The following is a 24,133-nucleotide window of genomic DNA, read 5'->3' on the forward strand; positions in this document are numbered from 1 at the left end:
TTAATCCTCCAACAAGAATAAAAGTCTTGTGGCTGTTGATCTTTAGGCCTGTAGCTTTTCCAAATACTTCAAGACATATCTTAATAGCTTGCACTGAACAACTCTCTCCTTTACAAAACATGAGCACATCATCGGCAAAGGCAAGGTGAGAAAGTTTCACTTTTCTGCACTTTGGATGATAAGAAATGGCTTTATTTGCTATGCTCTGTTCCTAAATAAAACTAAGAATCTCCATGACCAGCACAAAGAGAAAAGGGGATAGAGGATCTCCTTGACGTAATCCTCTCCTTTTTACAAAATATCCTTCAGGTGCTCCGTTAATAATAACTGAGTATGAAGGGGTGGTCATGCACATACTAATCCATTTGCTCATGATCGGAGGAAAATTAAATATCCTGAGCATCGCCATTATAGAATCCCAGCTAACTATATCATAAGCTTTCTTTATGTCTAGCTTAATGGAGCATCTCGGAGTGCCATGCTTCCTGTCATATCCTCTGAGACTAGTATTATTCACATAGTATAATGACTTTGTGTTTACTATGTTATTGTGTGGTAAAAGTCTTTGATTATGTAAACTGTGTAGTAAAAGTCTTTGATTATGTTGTTGATTTTATCAAGTTCTGTCTGATTAAGTCCTTTGCACCCATTGTATCCGACTTAGTACCAATTGTAAAAGTAAGGCTACTTTCAAAAGGTAGCAAGAATGAGTTCCTTCTTGAATTGTATTAGAATTTGAAAGTTCCTGTCCATATACAACTACTAATATCTAGGCGTATGAACTCTCATTAATTAATGATCTCATTGTGATTCGACACAATGAATTTGCTAGATAATAGCACATTCGCAATGAGATGTATTTACTGATTCTTGGTCGTCTTAAACAATTAGAAAAAATTATTGATTTGGGTACCGTACTATAGTGGATTTTACAAAATGGGTACTGTATTATTTTTTTTTTTTGCAAAATAGGGTACCGTATTTTTCAAATCTTGCAAAAATGGGTACCGTCTATATATACTGTAATGTATATATACGTATTTGATGATTTGGCGTACATAATGCTTACACATGGGCAACTCAGTCTCCACGTAAGCAGGCATGCATGAAGCACGTGAGTCTCATACCATTATTTCAAATCGCGAAATCAAGAAATTTCCGAAATCAAACACCCACACTCTCTCTCTCTCTCTCACGCACGTTACCTTTGGGCTTTCTCAAAGCCCATGTTCATCTCCCTCCAAAATCCCAAAATCCCAATCCCAAAATCCCTAAAACTTCACAAACCCTCACTACGCTTTTATTCAAAGATCAAACCAAAAAGCAAACAGGATCTCTCTTTTTCCAAAAAGAACTTGCAAAAATGAAAGTAATTGTAATATTGAAGCATATGCATTATTAGTTTGAAATGTCTATTAGTTTCTAATGAATACATGAGGTGTTTATAATATGATTATAATATTTATGCTTGTCCTTGTGATTGCTTTATACATTCTTTTAGTTTCAAATTTTGTTGTTAACTTTTATTTCTTCAGTAAGTAATTAGTACATGTTTTGTTGAATTTGTTCACCACAGGTTGAATGTCAGGTCTGTGATGAGGTTGGACACTCAGCTATTGAGTGTCAATTTATGTACTCTCCCTGTAAGGAATCTACATGTGATGGGATTCGAAAGTTGGGCATATCGCAAACAATAAATAATTCAAGACGGGAGTACTTGAAGTGCCAACATCAATCATGTCCAAGTTATATGCAGTGGTTAGATGAAGCTGTTGCTGAAAGACAGTTTGGGATTGGATCAAGCTCATCAAGAAATGAATGCTTTAAGTGTGGTCAGGCAGGCCATTGGATGCAGGAGTGCCCATAGGTAGATTGTGACTGCAAGAGAAATGATTGTAGGGGAAAGAGGTCTGTTAAGACTACCAAGTATGGAATGAATATTGGGAAAAAGTATTTGAAATGCAAGAGTTGTGGGGAATTTGAATGGCTTGAAGATGCACTAAAGAGGGAGTTAAGAAATAAGAGAACCATTTTGACAACGGAACCCCTTGTTACCTTAAAAATGACTCTATCTGAATTCTCAACGCTAAATATAAAAGGATGAGCATGTCCAATAGAAATGCAATAGCAGGAGTAGTTGCAAAAACTGAGGGAGGAGAATTCATGAAGCAGAGGTGATTTCAAGCAGAGGTTGTTGTTGCTGAAGTGGCTAGTCTACTTACCACAAGCCTGGAATGTCAGCATGTGGAGTTCCTTGGAGACAATCAAAGTATTATCATAACTAAATGTCTAGAAGAATGTTAGTGTCCATTTAGAAGTGTAGTCTATCACATTTTAGATATTTTGGCTGATCTAGTATGTTTTAAGTTTAGTTGGTTAAGTAGGTCTTTTATTGGGGAGGCTCATGAACTAGCTAAGGCTGCAAATCTGAGCACTCTTCCACCTTGTATTGTTGTATGTTAATGAAATATCCATTATTGGAAAAAAAAAAGAAAAAAAAAAAAAAAAAAAACTTGTTTGAGTTTTAGCTTCAGTTCTGTTCAACTTTTGTTCCAACCGTTAGAGTGTTAGTTCTAGTTCAAGTTGTTAACAAAAGAAGCAACTTAGTGCTAGTTCTACTAAAATTCTAACAGAGAGAGCAAACATATGAAATTTAAATTGTACTAAAGTCTGACAGACAGTTCAATGTACTAAATTTCAACAGGTTTGCATAGATGACACCATAGCTAACCTTGGGATATATGCTTGTACTCTTCTGCAAGCCTTGTGGGATAATAGAAACTCTATAGCTATAAATGTTAATAACCCTAGTTCTTCTTCTGTTTTACATTCAAATGAAGTACATACTAATAGTAGTAGAAATAATAATAGAGTACAGGAAATGAGAAGTTCCCAAACTCATGTGTGTCCTTATATAAATGTGGGATAATTGATGGAGCTTTTGATAAGAATGCTAGATTAGGAGCAGGAGCAGCTATGGCATGGGATGAAGATGGAAACCTAATAGCTGCTGCTATGGCATGGGATGGGATGGAAACCTAATAGCTGCTGCTATGGCATGGGTGTTTTTGATAAAAATAATTAGGAGCAGTAGCAGCTATGGCATGGGATGAAGATGGAAACCTAATAGCTGCTGCAATAAGAAGATTCAGAGCCACTACAGCAGAAGAAAGTTAAATTTTGGCAACTAAGGTGGCAATGAACTTGGCCCCTACAGAATCCAGTATTGCTTGGCCCCTACAGAATATTGTTAGATCCATTATCCAAAACTTTAGTAAGTTTTATTATGTATGTTTTAGTTGGTTAAGTAGAATTTTAAACAAAGAGGCACATGATCTTGCCAAATGGGCTACCAAGTCCTCTGACATACATAATTAAATGGTGTCAGTTTAACTATTATACATGTTTCCATCTCCACCATTTTTTACAGGTGATTATAATACTTCAAAAATAAACATTGCATTTTTTATAGGTGTCTGGATCATACTACAGGCAGACTTTTTGTTTCTAGGCATGTTGTCTTTGATGAAACAGAGTTCCCATACAAGTCAAATATGTCTCTCTCTACTGACACTGACATTTCCTCCATCTTTCATCCTTTCCTTAAATGGGATACCAATGGGATTACGCTTCAAATGCAAAAGTTTTATGACAGATAGTTGCAATAGAAACATACTAGTTCTAGTTTAAGTATTATCCATGAACTACAAACATAAAGCAAAACATAGGAAATTCTGACAGATGCAACCAAACTATAGCAAACAACCAAATTCTAACATACCAAACTATAGCAAACATACAAGTTTGCTTGACATTCCTTAACAAAAGACTCTTAAAAAACTAAACTAGACAACAATACTAGACTCCAATAATACTAGACATCATCACTTCTTCCCCATAGTTTTTCCTTTAGTTTTCATGCACACACCTCCAGCATACAGTGCTAAAACAACTTCTTTAATTTGTTTTTTAGATGGCCCTGCTGCTGGGGTTGGTGGGGCTGGTGTGCTTGAGATGCTTGCACCAAGCCTAGTGGATCTCCTCTGTGACACAGTAGACTTCTGGAATCCTGGTGGTGGCTCATCATTATCAGTCGGAACAACATCTTTCTCTTTCACAAAATAGTAGGGAAGACAATTTTCTGGTTTTCCTTCTTCCCCAAGCACCTCAATGTAGCATAACCTCTGACACTTAGGACAAACTCCAATATGTAGGTCTCCATCTAGGTACACCATTTCCATGAACACCTTCCTTCCTTGTGTTGTCTTCATGATTTTACATAGTTTATCATAAGACTGAGATAACTTGGAAGTGTCCATTTGAACACTCTTCACGGCTCCTTTCACCATGTCAACCTGAGAGTGAGTGATCAAGTGTTTCTAAAAGTGTTAGTAGAGAGGTGAGAGTGGTGTGAGTGGAGATGTTCTTATGTAGGAGATGAATACGAAATGAACCATTGGCATGCATTGGTACCTGTAAAGAAATGAATGTGAAATGAATAGACACTACTACTCAACTAACACATTGATTAAGCACAAGTTACAAAGCACCAAATATTTACTATAAGCTATCCAAAATAGTTCCCTAATCTAGTAGTGTGCTGCAGTTCCAAAACAATTTCGAATCCAATTGAAATTCACAGATAATCCAGGCCCAACATTCATTTCCATAGTTAAATTACATGAATTGCCACAATTCCATACTTAAAGATAAGTCAACATCTTAGTTAAAGTTACATCCATTTCCATAGTCAAATTACATTCATTTCCATAGTCAAAAGAAATTCAGTCAAAATTACATTAATTTCCAAATTGGCCTAACAGTGTTTGGCTTAGTCTTAGTTGCACCAGCTCTTGTCTTAGTTGCAGTAGCTCCTTGTTTACTTGTCATTGACCTTGTTGTTGGTGACTTGCATTTAGTGATTGTCTTGGTCTTAGTTGCACCAGCTCTAGTCTTATTTCTTGCATTCAGTGATTGTCCTTGAGTTCCAGATGCTTTTGGTATAGGAACATTCATATTTTTAGCTGCAGAAGAAGAAGCTGCAGACAATCTTGAACCTGAACCATTATAAACTTTGATTGGTGGTGTATTGCTTCCTGAACAAATGAAATGACTGCCAGTGTGTTCTGATATATATATAGGCTATAACCTTGTGGAGGCACTTCTTTTCTCCCAGAAGTCTTTCTTTTCTTGGTTTGGTCCTATAATATATATTGCAATATATAAGGATAAAATAATAAGGATAAACATAAGTAGTATAAACACAAGTTGGATAACTACTAACCTGAGATGGTTGCATACTGGATGGTGGCATGGTTGGCTGAGGAGTGGACTCTGGTTGTGATGGTATGTTCTTACTCTTTCTCTTCCCCCTTGTACTAACACTTTCACTACCAGTGTCCAACAATGCAAAAATTAAAAGAACAAAATTCAAACTAATAAACTAACTTGATACCATCATAAACCAATAACCTAATAAACTAAAGAAATTTAAAAAGAAATTTCATTTAGTAACAACTAACCTGAGATGGTTGCACACTAGGTGGTGGCATGGTTGTCTGAGATGGTTCTGATTGCACAGATGGTTCTTATTGCACAGTTGGTGGCATTAAGTTGCAAGCAAATAGAACAAGTGCTCTTTGGCCATTGCATTTCACCAGTCAAGAGCTACACATAGTGCTGGTATGCCTTGATATAATACTCCACTCTGTACCAATGACCATATAATCTTCTGGATTTAACTTCATGTAATATATGGCTGAAATGGCATGCTAACAGGGAATGCCATTTAACCCCCACATCCTACAAGTGCAAGTTCTAGCTTCTATATCAACACATTATGATTGGGAATAGCTTTGACGTCTTGTAATCTCAAAAGTTGTGGCCCTACTGTAAATGGTTACCCAATTCCTGGCATCATCCTTGTTCTTTTCAAGTTTTGCCCTTGCCCTTGGACACAACACATCTTGCCATTTGTTGTATATAATTCTCTTTTTATACATCCTTTCCATACATTGCAATCTTATATTCTCTAGCATTGCAATTATAGTCTTCCCCCTTGCTTCTCTAATTACACCATTATATGTCTCACACATGTTATTCTCAATTGCATCACAACAGAGCACAAAAGAAAAGAAAGCTCTAGACCACCATCTTGCATCTTGCTGCTCAGTCAAATATTTATTTGCTTCATCAGACAGCTTTGCTATCTCTTCCATGGTAAGATCAAACTCCTCAGGAATGCTTGCCTTGGCAGCTTGCTAAAACAAACTCTTGTAAATTGCACCTTGTAATTAGAAACATTTAAAATTTTAAATTCTTGTAAAAACAGCAATTGCATATATTAAAACAACAATTGTAAAAACAAAAATATTTAAATTGCATATGAAAACAACAATTGTAAAAACAAAAATACATTTACCTGGTTGTCTCTTCCTCAGGTTTGCATATATAGATATGCCTTGCACAACATCTATGGTCTGCAAATGGTAACAACTCATTAATGACTTGCAGCAAACCTTTTTGTTAGTCAGTGATTAGAGTCAAACCAACACCATGGGCAATTCCAAGGTCATCAATCAACAAATCAAGAAACCATCTCCAACTGCTTGCATTCTCAACTTCAACAACAGCCCAAGCAATGGGAAACATTTGATCATTGCCATCCCTCCCAACTGCAGTAAGAAGTTGCCCTTTGCAATACCCCTTTAAAAAGCAACCATCTAGACCTATGACAGGTCTGCAACCTTCCACCCATCCCTTCTTACATGCATCAAAACAAATGTACATTCTCTTAAAAATAGGTTGAGCTAATCCTACAACTTCATCTACATCTATTCTCACTGTACTCCAATATTTCAAAACCATAGTTCCTAATTTTGGAATATATCTTAACCAAATTCTTTTCAATGTCCCCCATACACTTTCTCTTAGCCCTGAAGCACATTGTTTCTGATACATTAAACTTGTAAGTTTGCAACACTTCAAACTTGAAATCACTTAACTTCCAACTTGGATTACTAATAATTCTATCATGATACACTAGTACAAAAAAGGGTTTTTGTGGCTGTTTTAAAATGTTATTTGTGACTGTTATGTTCGAAATGGTCACAAATAGCAGAAAAGAGTTTTTGTGACTGTTTTAAAAAGTTTTTAGTGACGTGCATCAATTTCGAAATGGTAACAAATGGTATTTTTCTAAAGAAGGTGTATATGTGTGGAAAACTATTTGTGAATCTCGCATCTTAAAACTGACTGTTTCAAGGACTCGTGTCTAGGAGTGTAAAAAAAACCCGTTGACCCATCATCCGGTAGGGTACCCGATCTTCACCCGCCACCCAAACCCGCACCGACCTGAAAACAGACCCGCCCCGCCCCGCCACCGTTTTTATGCGGTCGGGCTATGGGTGTAGGTTTTATGCTCAAACCCGACCCGTCAAGCCGTCCGACCCGCACCATGTCAAAAGCCGTTGACCCAACCTCATTGACCCGCACAATTTCAAGACTCTAACTCTAATATTTTTGTATTTTGTTTATATTTTCTTTTAACTTTTGTAGGAATTTGAGAGATATGAATACAAACTTATGATTTCAACATCAATTTCACGTATTCAAATTTGAACATTGGGCAAATATCAAAAGTTCAAATTCACCTTTCGAATTTTGGAAAAGATGAATCATTCATCCTTATATTAATTTCGAATTCTTTTAGTTTATATTTTATTGTTTTGTACCATAGATCCTCGCTCCCATCTTCATTTTATCATGCTATGGAAAATAATCAATTTACAAATAGTAAATCACGAAAAAAAGTTTCAAATTCTGACGATATGGTTTTGGGTTCAAATTCAAGTTTTTTTTTATTTTTGATTGATTGATTCCATTTTTTTCTATGTTGTGAATTGGAAATATATTACTTGCGAATTAGAAAGTTTTTTTTTGAAATTGGGTTAAAATGATAATTTCCACCCGACCGAATGACCCACCCAAAACCAACCCGTAAAGTCGACCCAACAGGCGGGTGATGGTACTAAGACATGACACTTCAACCACCCGCCCGTCGAATTTGTATCCCTTAGACCCCCGACCGCCCATCATCTAGTTGACCAGCGGTTGACCCTGCAAAACCAAAATAGCACAAGGTCAGTTTGGTCATTATATCAGTTATCTACTATCTATATACTAAAGCAGAGACCTCTAATTGAGGATTTTCTCTTTCCTATGTGGCACTCTAATACGAGAGAGTTAGTTTTTTCTCTCTCCTATGTGACACTCTAATATGAAAGATAGTCTTTTCTAATAGCCTACAATCTCACATACATAGAATCTAGAGTTTGAGTGTATTTATAATTATTATATTTGGAGAGTTTGAGTGTATTTCCAATTCTTACATATTTTATCAAATAAAAAAAATTGCTAAAAAATAGGTGATTTGTAAAAGGTAATTTTCTATTTTGAATCAAACACTTTTAGTGTTCCAATTCTTATATATTTGATCAAATAAAAAAAAAAAAAAAAAGTAATTTGTAGAACTCCTTATTACAAATCATACAATTTTAGTGTCTATGATAAAATACCGATTTATTTCGAATATATTCTTAACACGGCCTTAAAACATAGTTAAAAACAATTATACAAAAAATAACATCACAAAATATATAATAGAAAATGAAAAAAAAAAATAACGGCAAAGCAATAATGACAAATATTTTTAAAAATTGCTAAAAAATAGGTGATTTGTAAAAAGTAATTTTCTATTACAAATCAAACACTTTTAGTGTTCCAATTCTTATATATTTGATCAAATAAAAAAAAATGCTAAAAAATATGTAATTTGTATAAACTAATTCTTTACTACAAATCATACAATTTTAGTGTCTATAATAAAACACCGACTTATTTCGAATATATCTTTAACATGGCCTCAAAACATAGTTAAAAACAATTATACAAAAAATAACATCACAAAATATATATAATAAAAAAAAAAAAAAAAAAAACAACAAACAAACGGCAAAGCAATAATGACAAATATTTTAAAATATATATAATACTGAATGAAACTAACGTAAAAAAAAAACAATTAATGGGGAACCGAAAACTGGATGCAAATGTATCGAACTAACCTCAAATAATATTTAACGGAAAATCAGAAACTGGATGCAAATGCAAACATTAAACTAATCTTAAAAAGTAATTAATAGAAAATTGGAATATATATGGATACAACTGTATTAAACTAACCTCAAAGAATAATTAACGGAAAATCAAAACTTGGATGCAAATACATCAAACTAACATAAAAAAATAATTGCCGGCAAATCGGAAACTGGATGCAAATGCATTGAGCTAACCCTCAAAGATTAAATTAATAGAAAATCAGAAACTGGATGCAATTGCATTGAATTAACATCAAAGAAAAATTAATTATTAATTGGAAACATGATGCAAATGCGTGGAACTAATATTAAAAAATAATTAATGGGAAATCGGAAACCGGATGGAACTGCACTGAACTAATCTCAAAAAATAAACTGGATGCAAATGCATTGAACTAACCTCAAGAAATAATTAATGGTAAATAGGAAACTGGATGCAAATTCATTGAACTAATCTCAAACAATAATTAATGAGAAATCGGAAACTAGATGCAAATGTAACTTTATCAAATAATAAACGAGAAATCAGAAACTGGATGCAAATGCATTAAACTAATCTCACAGAATAATTAATGGGAAATCAGAAACTGGATGCAAATGTATTGAACTGACCTCAAAGAATAATTAACAGAGAATTGGAAATTAGATGCAAATGTATTGAACTAATCAAAAAGAATAATTAACGAAAATCGAACCTGGATGCAAATCGCATTGAACCGATCTCAAAAAATAAATAACTTGAATTGGAAATTGGATGCAAATCAGATTGAACTAACCTCAAAATATAAATAACGGAAAATCAGAAACCGGATGCAAATACATTAAACTAACCTCAAAACATAGTTTGGTTATATGTTGTGGGAATGTCTCGGTAAGTATAGTTTTGCATTTAAAATGATGTTTATCTTATCTCTTTCCGTATGATTGGAAACTCTTTGCTATTCAAGTAGCTACAATATATATGAACTTCACCTTATTAGGCAATCTCACAAAACTTCAATCAAACTTCTATTATTAAACAACAAAATGAAGTTGAAGGGTTTTATTAAAGGTACATGAGTTATTTTTTTTTAATGGAGAATAAGGTTTTCACGTTATAAGAAATTTGGTTGAGTGATCAATATAATATTAATATATAAAAGTTTTGCATATTTACAAATATTTTTCAAAATAATTAATATAACAACACCCGTTCGTAGATAATCTTTGAAGATTCTACATAGTAAGTCATGCATAATTTAAAGAATAATTAATGAGAAATCGAACCGGTAATGGTAATCTTCATGATCCCACATAGTAAATCAAACATAATTTATTTTTTATGTCATGTTTGCAAGGACACTCTGAGATGGATCAGTAGAAGTTGGTATTATACACCACATTGGATAATTAAAAGGAAATCGGAAATTGAATTCAAATGCATAACTGAGCTTAAAGAGTAATTAACGGGAAATTGGAAACTTTATGCAAATGCAATAAACTAAACTAAAAAAGTAATTAACTAGAAATTGAAAACTGGGTGCAATTGCATTAAACTAACGTCAGATAATAACTAAAGGGAAATTAGAAATTGTATACAAATCCTTGAAAAATATTTAATGGGAAATCGAAAACGGTATGCAAATACATCAAACAAACCTCAGATAATAATTAATAGGCCGAGAAATCGGAAACCGGATGCAAATACATTGAACTAAACTCAAAAATAATTAACATAAAATAAAAACCGAATGCAACCTTTTAGAATAATTGGTGGGAAATCGAAACTAAATGCAAATGCATTGAAATAATCTCAAAAATAATTAACGGAAATCGAAAACCGGATATAATTGCATCGAACTAACCTCAAAGCATAAATAATCGAGAGACTAGATGCGGATGTATTAAACTAACCTTAAAGAGTTATTAATGGGAAATCGAAAACTAGATCCAAATGCAATGAACTAATCACAAAGACTAATTAATGAAACATTGAAAAATGGATGAAACTACACTGAACTAACCTAAATGAATAATTATCGGGAAATTATAAATGTGATGTAACTGCATTGAACTAACCTAAAAAAATAATTAACGGGAAATCGAAAACTTGATGCAAATGTATTGAACTAACCTCAAAGAACAATTAACATAAATTCGGAAATTGGATGCAACTGCATTGAACTAACCTCAAAGAATAATTAACAAAAAACCAAAAACTAGATGCAACTGCATTAAACTAAAATAAGATATTAACTAACGGGAAATAAGAAATTGGATGCAAATGCATTGAAATATCCTCAAAAAATAGTTAACTGAAAATTGAAAGTCGAATGTAACTGCATCGCACTAACCTCAAAGCATAAATGTCGGTTTTTTTAGCCTTCTCACATGAGTAATTACGAGTAATTAGGAACCCAAAATGAAAGTGAGTTTAAAAAAACAGACTCTTACATGTATGCAAACTGTATAGAAATTGTAAACTATCGAACTAACCTAGAAAAACAATTAACAGGAAATCAGAAATTGGATGCAGATGTATTGAACTAACCTCAAAGAGTAATTAACGAGAGATTAGAACCTGGATGCAAATTCAATAAAGTAATCTCAAATACTAATTAACGAAACATAAAAAACTGGATACAACTGTACTGAATTAACCTTAATGAATAAGTAACGGGATATTATAAAATGGATGCAATTGCACTGAACTAACCTTAAATAATAATTGATGGGAAATCGGAAACTTAATGCAACTGCATTGAACTAACCTCAAAGAATAATTAATGAGAATTTGGAAACTGGATGCAACGTACTACATTAAACTAACCTCAAAGAATAATTAATGAAAAATCATAAACTTGATGCAAATGCATTCAACTAATAACCCTAAAATATATTTGTATTATATGTAGGGGGAATAAATGTCTCGACAAATATAGTTTTGCATTTTAAGTAATGTTTATCATACTTCTTTTATTGTGATTGGGAATGCATTGCTATTCAAGTAGCTTCAATATTATCTTCACCAAATTGGACATTCTCAAAAAACTTCAATCAAACTTCTATTGTTAAAACTAACAATGAAAAGAAGTCGATGAGTTTTATCAAAGTTTGATGCTTCCTTTTTATAGAGAGTGGTGCAAAAATTTAATTGAGTAATTAATATAATTTTCATATCTCATAGCTATGCATAGTTGCTTAATATTTTTAGAATAATTTAATATAACGGCACCTGCTAAGTAGGGGACACGTTCATGTGATAAATCTTTTCAAGTGGGAGTAGTGTATTCTTTGAGGATATGGAAACAATCAATCTATTTTAGTGATTTGTACACATTAGTACGTAAAATTTGGCGGTGATGATTTACCGTTAAATCACCATAAATCTAATAAAACTATTATACAAGCTAGATCGAGTTTAAGATAATTCTATTTGAAAATTACGGATTAATATCCTAAACCACAAAGTGAAGAGGCTATCTCAATTTGATCCCTTAGTTTCCAAGTACTTATACACCATAATTCTTTGCTTTCGGCTATCTTAATTTGATCCCTTAGTTAGTTTAGTACTTTATGCACCATAATCACTTTCATTAACGTATTTCGGTTGATTTTCAATAAAAATATATTTTGATTTGAAAATTTGCTGCTAAATCACCATAAATCTAAAAAAACTATTATACAAGCTAGATCGAGTTTAAGATAATTTTATTTGAAAATTATGGATTAATATCCTAAACCATAAAGTGAAGATGCTATCTCAATTTGATCTCTTAATTTCTAAGTCTTATGTTGGTAATTATATTAACATATTTCAATTTATTTTCAATAAAAATATATTCTGATTCGAAAATTTGTGTGAGACATTTTATAAAGCCTTTTCAGCACACAAAATATTTAATAGATCCCGGGCGTATGCCCGGGTCCAAAATCTAGTGAAAAACTGAAATTAACGCACTATCTAAAAAGCAAAACAACTACTTTCTTTCTAATAAGCGGAAAAAAAAGATCGATTACGAGAGTTATTAAACATCGACATATCTCTTCAAAGTATCAAGCACCCAAACTAATTTAACTTCCCACATAAATGTTATCCCTCTCTCATTCCCACTCCAAGAAGGTACACTCTCACAAATACCTCTCATACGCATTTCAGAATCCCTAAAATTGAATTATTTTTTTCCTCAAAATCATCATCTCGATCAAGATCCAGTTTTATATCATCATCTCGTATGCCGTTTCTTTCTATTTCCAAATGAAACACTCACCAGCAGTGGATATATGAGGAAAAATGAAACACTCAACACCAAAGTACCAAACCTCTCACATCACACTAACCACTTTAAAGTTTCTCGCGTACTGATTTCTAGCCATAAACCCTCCCTGTAAGTTGTATTATAACCCTGATAATCAACACACTCATAGTAAACTGGAAGAAGCTATGGAAGTTAAATCACTAAGAAGAATCATCAGTGCTTACCTCAAGTACGTACTAAAAAAAAACAACAACAACTAGTTTTTTTTTTATTATTATTAATTTCTTGTATTGTGTATTTCGATTTTTTTTTCAATATGTTGTACTTGGTAATGATGAGAATATGAGTTGGAGATTGAAGGCTATTTTTTTCCTTGTTCCGTAGAGCATGGGCGAAAATTGACAATGTTTTTGTAAACCTATAATGGTCTGTAGATGGATTTGGCCATTGAAAATTGAAACGTGACTTTGTGAGTTTGTGTATAGATGCATGTTTGTATGATGGTGACTATTATTCTTTCTCAATATGCATTGTTTGTTCAGTTATTCAGACGCTGCAGAAGAAGATGTTAAAAGATATGAAAGGTCTTATAGAAAGCTTCCTCCTACTCACAAGGTATCCATTTGTAAAGTTAACGAGTTTTATTCATATTCATTTGTTTAATTGCTTAGAATAACCTTTCACGTTTGATTCTTATTTTGTTAAGTTTTCATTTCTTGTGCTTGTGCAGACTATCCTTTCTCATTATCCTTCCAAGTGTCAACAACTTAGACGGTATGTAGTTTTCTCAAGTCACAATTAGTGTCCCGCTAAACTTTGAGTCTAGAGTGTATATTATGTCTTAAGCACACACACACACAAACTTTGAGAACTTGTCAAAACTTGAAGGACATTGTTGACATGATACAATGTTTTTTGAATGGATAAATAGAAACTTGAAGGACTTGAGGTCTTTCAAACAAGTGTGATTTCTATCTCGAATCATGCAGATAACACAGTTACAAAGCATTATAAGCTATTATGAAGGCATTATGTTCTTTACTGCAGCAGAATAGGATTATATAGAACCATTAATCTTTGTCAGACCCTGATGTTAAAATTGACAGGTGCATTTCAGTAAATTCATTTTTTATCCAGAACATGCTTGAGGTGATCTCTAGCCCACTCTGTATTTAAGTTTCTTCTGTCATTTGTTTTCCTCAGATCATTGTGTTTTTTTTTGTATTTATAGTAGGGTTGCATTTTGATAATATTTTATAGCAAACAATGTCTCTTTCCTCCCTCATTAGGAATCTGGTATGTTGTTAACTTGTTAATGGTTCTATCTTATTGTACATAGGCATTTGAGCCCCCATTTGACATGAGCCAGGACATTGTTATTTATGAACATGAAGAATTAGAATATGTCCCCAAAAATTGTTTCTCTGGAGAGAGGAAGTTTTGCTCTGGATAGTCTGCCTCCACAAGTGGAAGAACGTGCTTTTCTGAAGGTGACCAAGCTAAGGGTTACAAAGAATCCCAAAGTTCTACTTCCAGTGATGTTGAGGCTGTGAACAATCAGGCAGGACTTGGTTCTATCTCTGAATCCAATGGAAATGTAAGCTCATGTTATCATGTAAATCTCCTCTTTCCAATTAAACATGTGTAACTAGTACAGTAGTACCCAACAAGTAATCCATAAGTTAGCACTTACCTGCTTAAATTTTTATACAATTGCCCTACCCTTCCTCCAGTGTGGCTATGTATTGGGCTAATTTAGGAACCAAGTTCAACACCTAGAATGTGTTTCATTGCTGAAAAGGTATATTCCAAAATACTTTTTCCAACAATGAAGTGCTATTTTGCTAATGTTAATTTACAGATAATAGATTCTCCGGTAGAATTGATTGTGTAATAAAACACCATTAGTTCTCCATAAATTGGCAATCCAATTTTTCTGATCGTATCTGAAAAGGCAGTCACATAATATGAAGAATGTTACCATTTTCAGTGGTAATGGCCTTAAAACCATCAGATCAGAAATTTCTTTGTGATATATGGCAGGGAAATCTTTTGTTCGCTGAAATAGGTCATAACTCATAAGTTGTACTTATATTGAAAATTTTGAATTGCCACTAGCTGACTAGCATAAAAATGGGGCATTTGGCTTGTGTGACTATTGGCCTCAATAAGGAATGTTAACCGACCTGAGCTTTTTGCAGCCTTTCATTCTTACTTTCATCTATGCAATATTCCCTTCGTGCAGTCCCATTTTGATGTCTGTTGCACTGAATTTCTCTATACAATTCTGTCCAACTCCAGGTGAACTTGGACCCACGTGATTGGTTGGATCCTAAATTTCAGTTGAAGGTCCCTCTAGTTGACGTCGACAAGGTATATTTCTCATTCCCTAGTTTAATGGAAAGTGGTTGTCCATGATTTTAGAGTTACACTGGCATATCATTAAGGTTTTGTAAGAGTGCATGCTAAGTTACTTGCATCAACATGATTTGATAGTACTGTTTACTTTAATATCTACGATATAAAATTGCCCAAACTTAGTAAGTGGTTTATGCAAGTAGTTTGTCTTTTTGACTACTTTGACAATGTATTGTTCATTTGTTTCACATGGTGCTTCTTCCTCTTGACATATTTTAGTACGGAAAGTACTCGCTTTATATAAGTTTTGACTTGCGCTCGCTAAATGTTTTACTTGCAGGATGAATATCACAAGTGAGATGTAGGAGCTATACTAAGAGTATTCCCCACCTTGTTAGGTACTAGGGAGTACTGTAGCTGTGTTAGAGGTGTACGCTGAGAAATAATGATACGAGTTTGTTGGCTTCTTACTAGAACTTGTTGTGGACTACGCTCAAAACGAATGATAAATGTATTTGAGTTCATGTGACGACTCCGGTGGGCTAGAATGATTTATTTAAATAAATGTAATTGTTATCTAAGTCTAGCTTTGATTGGTTCAATGGAATTAGTGTTTGTGAATGCTATTTGGAAATTTAATGGATTACGGATTTGCTAAGACTTTTTTTTTGTTAAGGTTGTATAGGGATTTAGCAGAGATATAGAGTGCGAAACCAATTTACTGATTTTTTTTTGTTTTTTTTTTTTGTAAAATTTTTAACCATTTGTCACGGTTTTGTGAAAACAGTTATAAAAATGTTATTTCTTATGACGGTTTTGGATACAATTTATCACACTTCAAGGAGAAAGCGTCACTTAAAGTTGGTTATATTATGGTGGTTTTCAATTATTTGTGACTGTTCTTCAAAGAATATTTGTGACGGTTTTGAGGGGAAAAAAAAATGACTCCACTCCGTCACGGTTTTGGAAAAAAAAAAACAGTGACGACAAAAGACTTTTTGTCACTATTTTTAACAGTGATATAAATTTTTTTTTCTTGTAGTGATAAGCTTTAGCCAACCACTGAGAGTTAGCAAGCCTACTGTTTAAGTTCCTTGAACATTTATGCATATTAACAAGTGTCTTGATTTGGAAATTTTCTTCATTCTGCATAGGACTAGCCCACAGTCTCCAAAGACATTCACCACCTTCTGGGTAGCATCTTGCTTGCATCCTACTTGCTTTGTTGATAGACCACTTAACTAGGCACCCAGTAGCAATAGCTTAATCTTTCAAAGCACCTTTCAATTCATTTCTATGACCAAATCTCATCCCAACTTCAAGCTGAATCTTCTTTATCTCAGTCTTGGTATTAAATATTGAGAACTTATTTCTATTTCTAGCTGCTAACCTAGGCCTCATCTCATCCTCTTCACTACTAACCTCAGGACTATCATGATCATCACTACTAGCATAATCAGTTTCATTTCCATCCACCATTGGTGCTAACCCCTCAATACTTGGACCACCTCCATCAGTTGGAACATCCTCAACGTTCACATTGTCATCCAAATTGTCAATCACATCCTCAATAACTTTTGACTTCTTCTTCATCTTCATACTAACCAACTATTATGTTCTTACTTCAAGCAATTCTTCATCCACATCACTTATATGATCTAAACTAGCAGCATCAGACTGATCAGATTCATCCTCCATTTCTATATATTACAGTCTCAAATTCATCACTACTCACATCCGCTTCTATAATAGGACATTGGGGCACAACTTCATTGTGCTCAATATACACCTCAACTACACCTGTTCTCTTGGCATACTCAACCATTTCAATTGTCTCTGTCACTAAGGATTTGGTGGATATTATTCTACAAAACTCTACCTTGAGGTGCCCAATACATGTTAGATAAATTATGTATATTCAAATCATCCTTCACTATCCCCAAAAGTTCAAAATAAGAAATCCTATCAAAGTCCAACTCTGTGACATACTCTATTATACCACTGTAATTTAGCATTGGTGAGGATTTAAATCCCCCGGAATGGTGGAATTCTATCATCATACTCTCATGATTAGTTTCCACTGAAAAGAAAATAAACATGAATTCAAATTAAATAAAGAACAAACATTATTATATCAACCTATACAAATATCGAAATGAAACACAAAGAAAAGTAATAATAATATAACTTACCTATTTAGATAGTTAAACTAGGTTTTCTTTCAACAAGAATTTCCACAAGAACAGCTGAATTTGAAATTTCTTCAGACAAGGGTTTGTGAAGTTTTAGGGATTTTGGGGTCGGGATTTTGGGATTTTGGAGGGAGATGAACATGGGCTTTGAGAAAGCCCAAAGATAACGCGTGAGAGAGAGAGAGTGTGGGTGTTTGATTTTGCGATTTGAAATAATGGTATGAGACTCACGTGCTTCGTGCATGCCTGCTTACGTGGAGACTGAGTTGCCCATGTGTACACATTATGTACGCCAAATCATCAAATACGTATATATACATTACAATATATATAGACGGTACCCATTTTTGCAAGATTTGAAAAATAACGTACCCTATTTTGCCAAAAAAATAATACAATACCCATTTTATAAAATCCACTATAGTACGGTACCCAAATCAATAATTTTTTTCTAAGCAATTATAAAGCTTAATTGTATTACCTCTATTTGATAATAGCACATTCACCTAATTAATTAATTTTAGTCATATAGCTTATGTAGATATACATGCACTGTTAGCATCGGCACATTACTTTGTAGATTATTAGTCCATAGTAGTTTTTCCTCGTCCAGATTTAGTAGCTTAAGTTATGAGTCATTAGTTCTAAGGCTTCAATACAAACATAACTAACAGAGACATCGTCTATTCTGTCCATTCAAGTGATTACATAGCACATTTTAACTTATAAAGGTAATTGCTTTTAAGGGGGTCTGTATATTCATATACCAATGACTCAAATAGTGAATAAGCAGTAGCTTTGAGGGCATGCTAATATCATAGCACACATTACTTGGGGCATGCTAATATCATAGCACACATTACTTATGAAGCTAACTGCTTTTAAGGGGGTCTATATATTCATATCATAGATAGATCCCCAAGATCAGTTTTACCTTTTACACCTGATGTAAGTTGATGAAAGTAAGTATTACAATCCTGATACTTTATTAGTCTTACATTGTCTAATTTTTCAGTATACTTTTGTACATTTATGTTTTGTGTAAAAAACACAACCTCGCACGTCGGAAGGATCAAATATGCAGGCACAGTTGAGTCAGATTCAAGAGGAACTTAAGAACTCGAAAGATCAGTTAAGCATTTGTGGAGAAAGAGAAGGCTTTAGCTCTTGAGGAGTTGAAGGCCACGGAGAAATTGGCTGAGGAGGCTACTGAAAAGATTGGGAAGCTTTAGTTTCTCAAAAACGAGTGGAGGAGACTACCGAGATTGAGAAGTTCTGGGCTACTCACAGGAGTATATGCAACACAAAAGAGGGAAGAGGAATGGCAGAATGAGATCACTACTGTCCGACTCCAATATGCTGTTGATGTCACATCCCTTCTGTCCACTATAGAGGAGCTTAAACGAATGAAACATGAGATGCCGGCCATGATGAGTGATGCAAATAATCAAGCATTGAGCCATGTTGATGATGCGACCAAGATTGCAGAAATTCATGCTGAGAAAGTGGAATTGCTTTCTACGGAGTTGTGTCGTGTGAAGGCCTTACTTGATTCCAATGTTGAGTTAAAATCCAACGAGAGCACTGAATTGATGAAAGAGCTGAAGTCTGAGGTAAAATTCCTAAAAGAAGAACTTGAGAAAGCTAAAGATGGTGAAAAAAGGGCCACAAAAGCTGGAGCTTTGATTTAACAACTAAAATAAGAAGTTGACTTCATGAAAATGTAGAGTTGGTAATGCTATACAATTACCTTAAAAAAATTGTTCCATCTTCTACTGCCCAAGTCATTATCGTGTTTTGTTCATGAACTTTCATTGTTACAATATTTTGTACATTTGTGATTGCACACTTCCTTTCAGTAGTAGTCATGTGGGGAAGTAATAGGCCGGGTGGCATATAGTGGATACAATTTGTCATTTGACTCAAAACTTAAAAGGTCACTGCAGCTACTACAAACCCTAAAGGGGACTCAATCGATTGTTCGGAGAGTAGCTCAATTAGAATATTTTCAGCTCTTATAATATGAATTTAAAATTTTCTTTTTACTATTAACTTGGTATAATGCTCATTTTCGTCTCCTATGTATAAGTTACTCTAGCTCCAGTGCTCAAACTGATAGAAGAGTGCATGGTGGAACCCATGCATCCACCCATGCATCCAAATTAAAAAAAATTATATAAAAATGGTCCTCCACGAACGGTTCAAAAATCTAGTTAAACCTTAATAGGGGTTAATTTACACTTTCAAGTTTCAACTCTCAGGGAACAAAACCTCCCAACCAATACTCAACCAGACCCAAAAAAAAATGTCCACAGCCGCTTCTTGCGCTAGATCCTTTCTCCGCAGCACATCCAAAGCATCTCGTTCTTCAGCCTCTCCTTTTCGACTTCCAAAGCAAAAACCTCTCACAAATGGCATTTTCAGGTCTCTCATATTCAAAAAACTAATCATACTTTTACCTCTTTATTTCTCTATCTATGTAATACTTTCATATATGTATCTTCTTAATGTGTTTCTATGTATGAAGATCACCTGTTGAGATGAGTTGTTGTGTGGAATCATTGATGCCTTTTCATACTGCTACTGCTTCTGCATTGTTGACTTCTGTGCTTTCGGTTTCTAGCCCTACTTTATAACACCCCATTAATTTTCTTTATTTTCCCCTATTATTAGGATTTAAAAAGTAATAATAATATTAAAAAGAAAAGAAAATGATAAAGATAAAATAAGATAAGATAAAAATGTGGGAGAGTAAGAAGGGTTTGGTTACAACTGAACTCTCCATCTTTTGTTAGTTTTTTGGGGTTTTTGAAATGGAGGAGAAAAACAAATAGACAGGATCTAAAAAGAGAGAGAGAGAGAGAGAGAGATTACGGTTGTGAGAGAGATAAAAGCCGAAGGAAGAAGACAACCTTCATATACGCCTTGAATTGATTAAAATGAATTTCGGTTTTGTTGGTTTTTTCGCTTTAGATAAATAAAACTTAGCTTGATATTGTGAGTAACCTAAACTCTAAACAACCAAGTTTATTTTTATATCTTGATATTGATTAAAATATATTTTATTAACAAATTGGTTCTTTGATTTTTGGAAACTATCACCTACTTTCCTCAAGAATGTTAGTTATTTGGATCGCCATAAACTTCGGCATGCATTACTAATGAACTTCACAAGGTCACCAAGTTTTTGTTTTTTATATTTGATTTGTTAACTAAAATACATGTTGGATTCCGTTGTTAACAATTTTTTTTCGACGGGATGTCAATCATAGACTTGAAGTTTTGATCCGAGTAAGGATTTCCGCACGAATCCAACATCCCGTTTTTATCTACTTAGATTTTTTGGACTTCACCTTGTTTATCAAGGTTGGTGATAGAGGTTAAAAAATTAAAGACTATGTATGGGTTTTTGATGCGTAAGAAATTTAACTTAGATTTTTTTGGACTTGATACTACTATTTAAAGACTATGTATGGGTTGGTATTTAATTGTTAAGAAGGTGATATATATTGGCACCAAGGCTTTTTGTTTTATGTGTAGGTATGTTTGTATGGCTAGGCATGTGTAGTGATACCTGTTGGTTTTTGTTTGACTTGGTCTGACTTTATATGTCAGAATTTGGGCGGGCTTTTATGTTCAGAATGAAGTTATAAGCTTAAGCTTAAGGTTAAGGTTTAATAGCTTTAAGCATTTTTCGGTCATTAATGATATTTGATATATTGGTAGCTTCAAGACTTTTCTGAGACTGATGATATTAGATACTTGGTACTGTTTGATTTACTTGATAGCTACAGGTGGAATAATATACTATTCAAATAATGAAAGGTGAGCATAAATGGACTGTCATAATATAGATTCTACAAAAGTATAAAACAGTTATAAAATACAAGAAAAAGTGTGTCCGTATAGATCCAAGGAATTGATTACATGTGAGTATAGTTTTACTTCTGGTCTGACATGGATTCTCTCTACACTCTGGTATATATGGGTTTGCGTGTATTGTCGTTGGTGGTCTGTAGGGCATTGATTATTTGGAAGCCCTTAATATATATTTGAATCTTTGATTCTTATGAGTATGTAAAAGTTCAGTATAGCTATAACTGATGTGAAAACATTATTGAAGGTACGAATAGATTTGCTGAAATTTTAAGAAAGATTAGCGCTGGTCTGATTTCGAGTTCAATTTTGATTTAGTTATAGTTTGAACTAGAAATTTAGGAAAACATAAAAATATAAGGTCTGGAAGTCTGCTTTCCAACCCAATCGACCTCGTTGCATTCCGAGGTTTGTGGATATGGTTACGGTGTTCGGAAGTTAGCACGTCAGAATTTTCTGACTGCAGAAATCCGGATCTGTGCCTGTTTTCGAACCACGTTTTCACATAGGTAGGTTCAGATTCAAACTCTCGCCAAAACATGAAAAAATAAGTTTTATGTGTCTTTTTTCCAACCCAATTGGCCTCATCGTATTCCGAGGTCTGTGGTGATAGATATAAGGTCTGGAAGTTTGGTTGACAGAAAACAGTGCATCCGAAATCAGTTTCTGCGCACTGTGTTCAAGTACAGTTTTAAAATAGTTAGGGTGAGAGTTAGAATTTTTATAAAACATAAAAGAGTAAGATCTAGAAGTCTGCTTTCTATTCCAATTGGTCTCATCGCATTCGAAGGCCTGTGGAATTAATTATGACGTTTGGAAGTTTGACTGGCAGAAAACAATGCGTCAGAAATCAGTTTCTTCGCACTGTATTCCGGCATAGTTTTGGCATTTTTAGAATGAGATTGAGTGTTTTTGTAAAACATGAGAAAGTAAGTTCTGTGTGTCATCTTTTCAACACAAAAAGCCTTGTCTCGTTTGGACACTTGTGGAAAGAGTTGAGCCATTCGGAAGATAGTCCGTCAGAAAGTTAATTTGCTGAAGATTAGGATTTTTACCGTTTTCAACTTAAGTTTTCTTTTAGATAGGCTGAGGTTGGGACTTCGAGTCCTACATGAAAAAGTATGTATACATACCTTAGTTTCTAAATAATTAAGTTACATATCATTTGAATGAATGTAGGAAAAACTATAGCATTGACTATGTGGATGTTAAGAACTACGAAAGCTTGATTCCAATCCAGAAAGATTTGGATACGTAGGCAGCTTTGAACAAAAGTGCAGCCACTATATCTATAATATATATATTAGTTTGTGTGATAACTATGTGATTGTGTTAGAAATTACTGTTGTTTTGAGACTACATAAATATATATGTGTGAGATAGAAGTTGTATATGAATATAGACTTTAGTATATGTGGATATGTTTTGGACATTAGTGTGTGTGGACTTGAATTTGGGCTAATGAATTATTTGTTTATGATATTGTATATATGAGTGTGGTTAGATAAATTGTATTTGTTTGATTATAAGTCTATTTACATTCAATGATATTTAAGTGCTTGATTTGCCTTGACGCGCGAAAATGACTCTCTGCATGTGTGGTCTATTTTGACATGAGTAATGCTAGTATAATTATAAGTGATAATAATGTTTTAATGTGTCGCCCACATCTTTAGAACTCTCCATGCCTCAGGATTTGGTAATGAGATATTATGACTTGTGATGTCATGTGATAGATGGGTATTCATTGAATGTACCATGAATGACCCAATAGTTTGGACTGCCCTAGAGAGGAACTAAGGTATTCGCCTTGCGAGTTGGTCGTATTCCTTGAATGTACGGAAATGTAGGTTTGGGTATTCCTTGAATGTGGCGGGAATGACTCAGGGTATTCATTGAATGTGCCATGAATGACCCGTTAGTGTTATGATGGGTATTCCTTGAATGTGGCGGAAATGACCTAAGGTATTCATTGAATGTGCCATGAATGACCTGATATTTTGTTATGCCCAAAGGAGGCTTTGTGATTATGTGTATCGAAAGCCCAGAGATGGCTGTGACTCACAAGTTACGAGTTTACAAGATGAAAGTATGTTTCCTGGAGGCGATATCCCGCTTGGGACATATGTCTTGTAGTGGTACTCGTGTGTGTGAGTGCGACGGATATGTGTGATTTGACAAATGTGTGTAGTGCAAATCGTGGAGGAGGAACTAAAGGTTGGGCTGTGTCTTTGAATAAAGGAGTCAACAAGATAATTAATAAGCAAAGTAAAAATATTGATTTTACGTGTGATGGAGTTATTGTATGTGA

At 34.0% G+C, this 24,133-nt stretch overlaps 1 protein-coding gene across 2 annotated transcripts; it reads left to right on the plus strand.

The window, feature by feature from the left end:
• Nucleotides 1-13,243: 13,243 nt before the first annotated feature.
• On the plus strand, nucleotides 13,244-16,412 carry LOC147476595 (uncharacterized). Of its 2 annotated transcripts, XM_086584731.1 has the most exons (7): nucleotides 13,285-13,625; nucleotides 13,939-14,011; nucleotides 14,127-14,170; nucleotides 14,503-14,545; nucleotides 14,736-14,993; nucleotides 15,698-15,769; nucleotides 16,095-16,412. In XM_086584731.1, exons 1-5 carry the CDS (start codon nucleotides 13,582-13,584, stop codon nucleotides 14,847-14,849), a joined length of 318 nt encoding a protein of 105 aa, XP_086440857.1. In that variant the 5' UTR covers nucleotides 13,285-13,581; the 3' UTR covers nucleotides 14,850-14,993; nucleotides 15,698-15,769; nucleotides 16,095-16,412. The 2 variants fall into 2 exon arrangements, 1 of the variants encoding a protein (XP_086440857.1); XR_015209304.1 differs by lacking the exon at nucleotides 14,503-14,545 and having other exon boundaries at nucleotides 13,244-13,625.
• The last annotated feature ends 7,721 nt before the right edge of the window (nucleotides 16,413-24,133 follow it).

This window comes from Coptis chinensis, chromosome 9 (assembly GCF_015680905.1).
Source record: "Coptis chinensis isolate HL-2020 chromosome 9, ASM1568090v1, whole genome shotgun sequence".
Classification (NCBI taxonomy): domain Eukaryota; kingdom Viridiplantae; phylum Streptophyta; class Magnoliopsida; order Ranunculales; family Ranunculaceae; genus Coptis; species Coptis chinensis.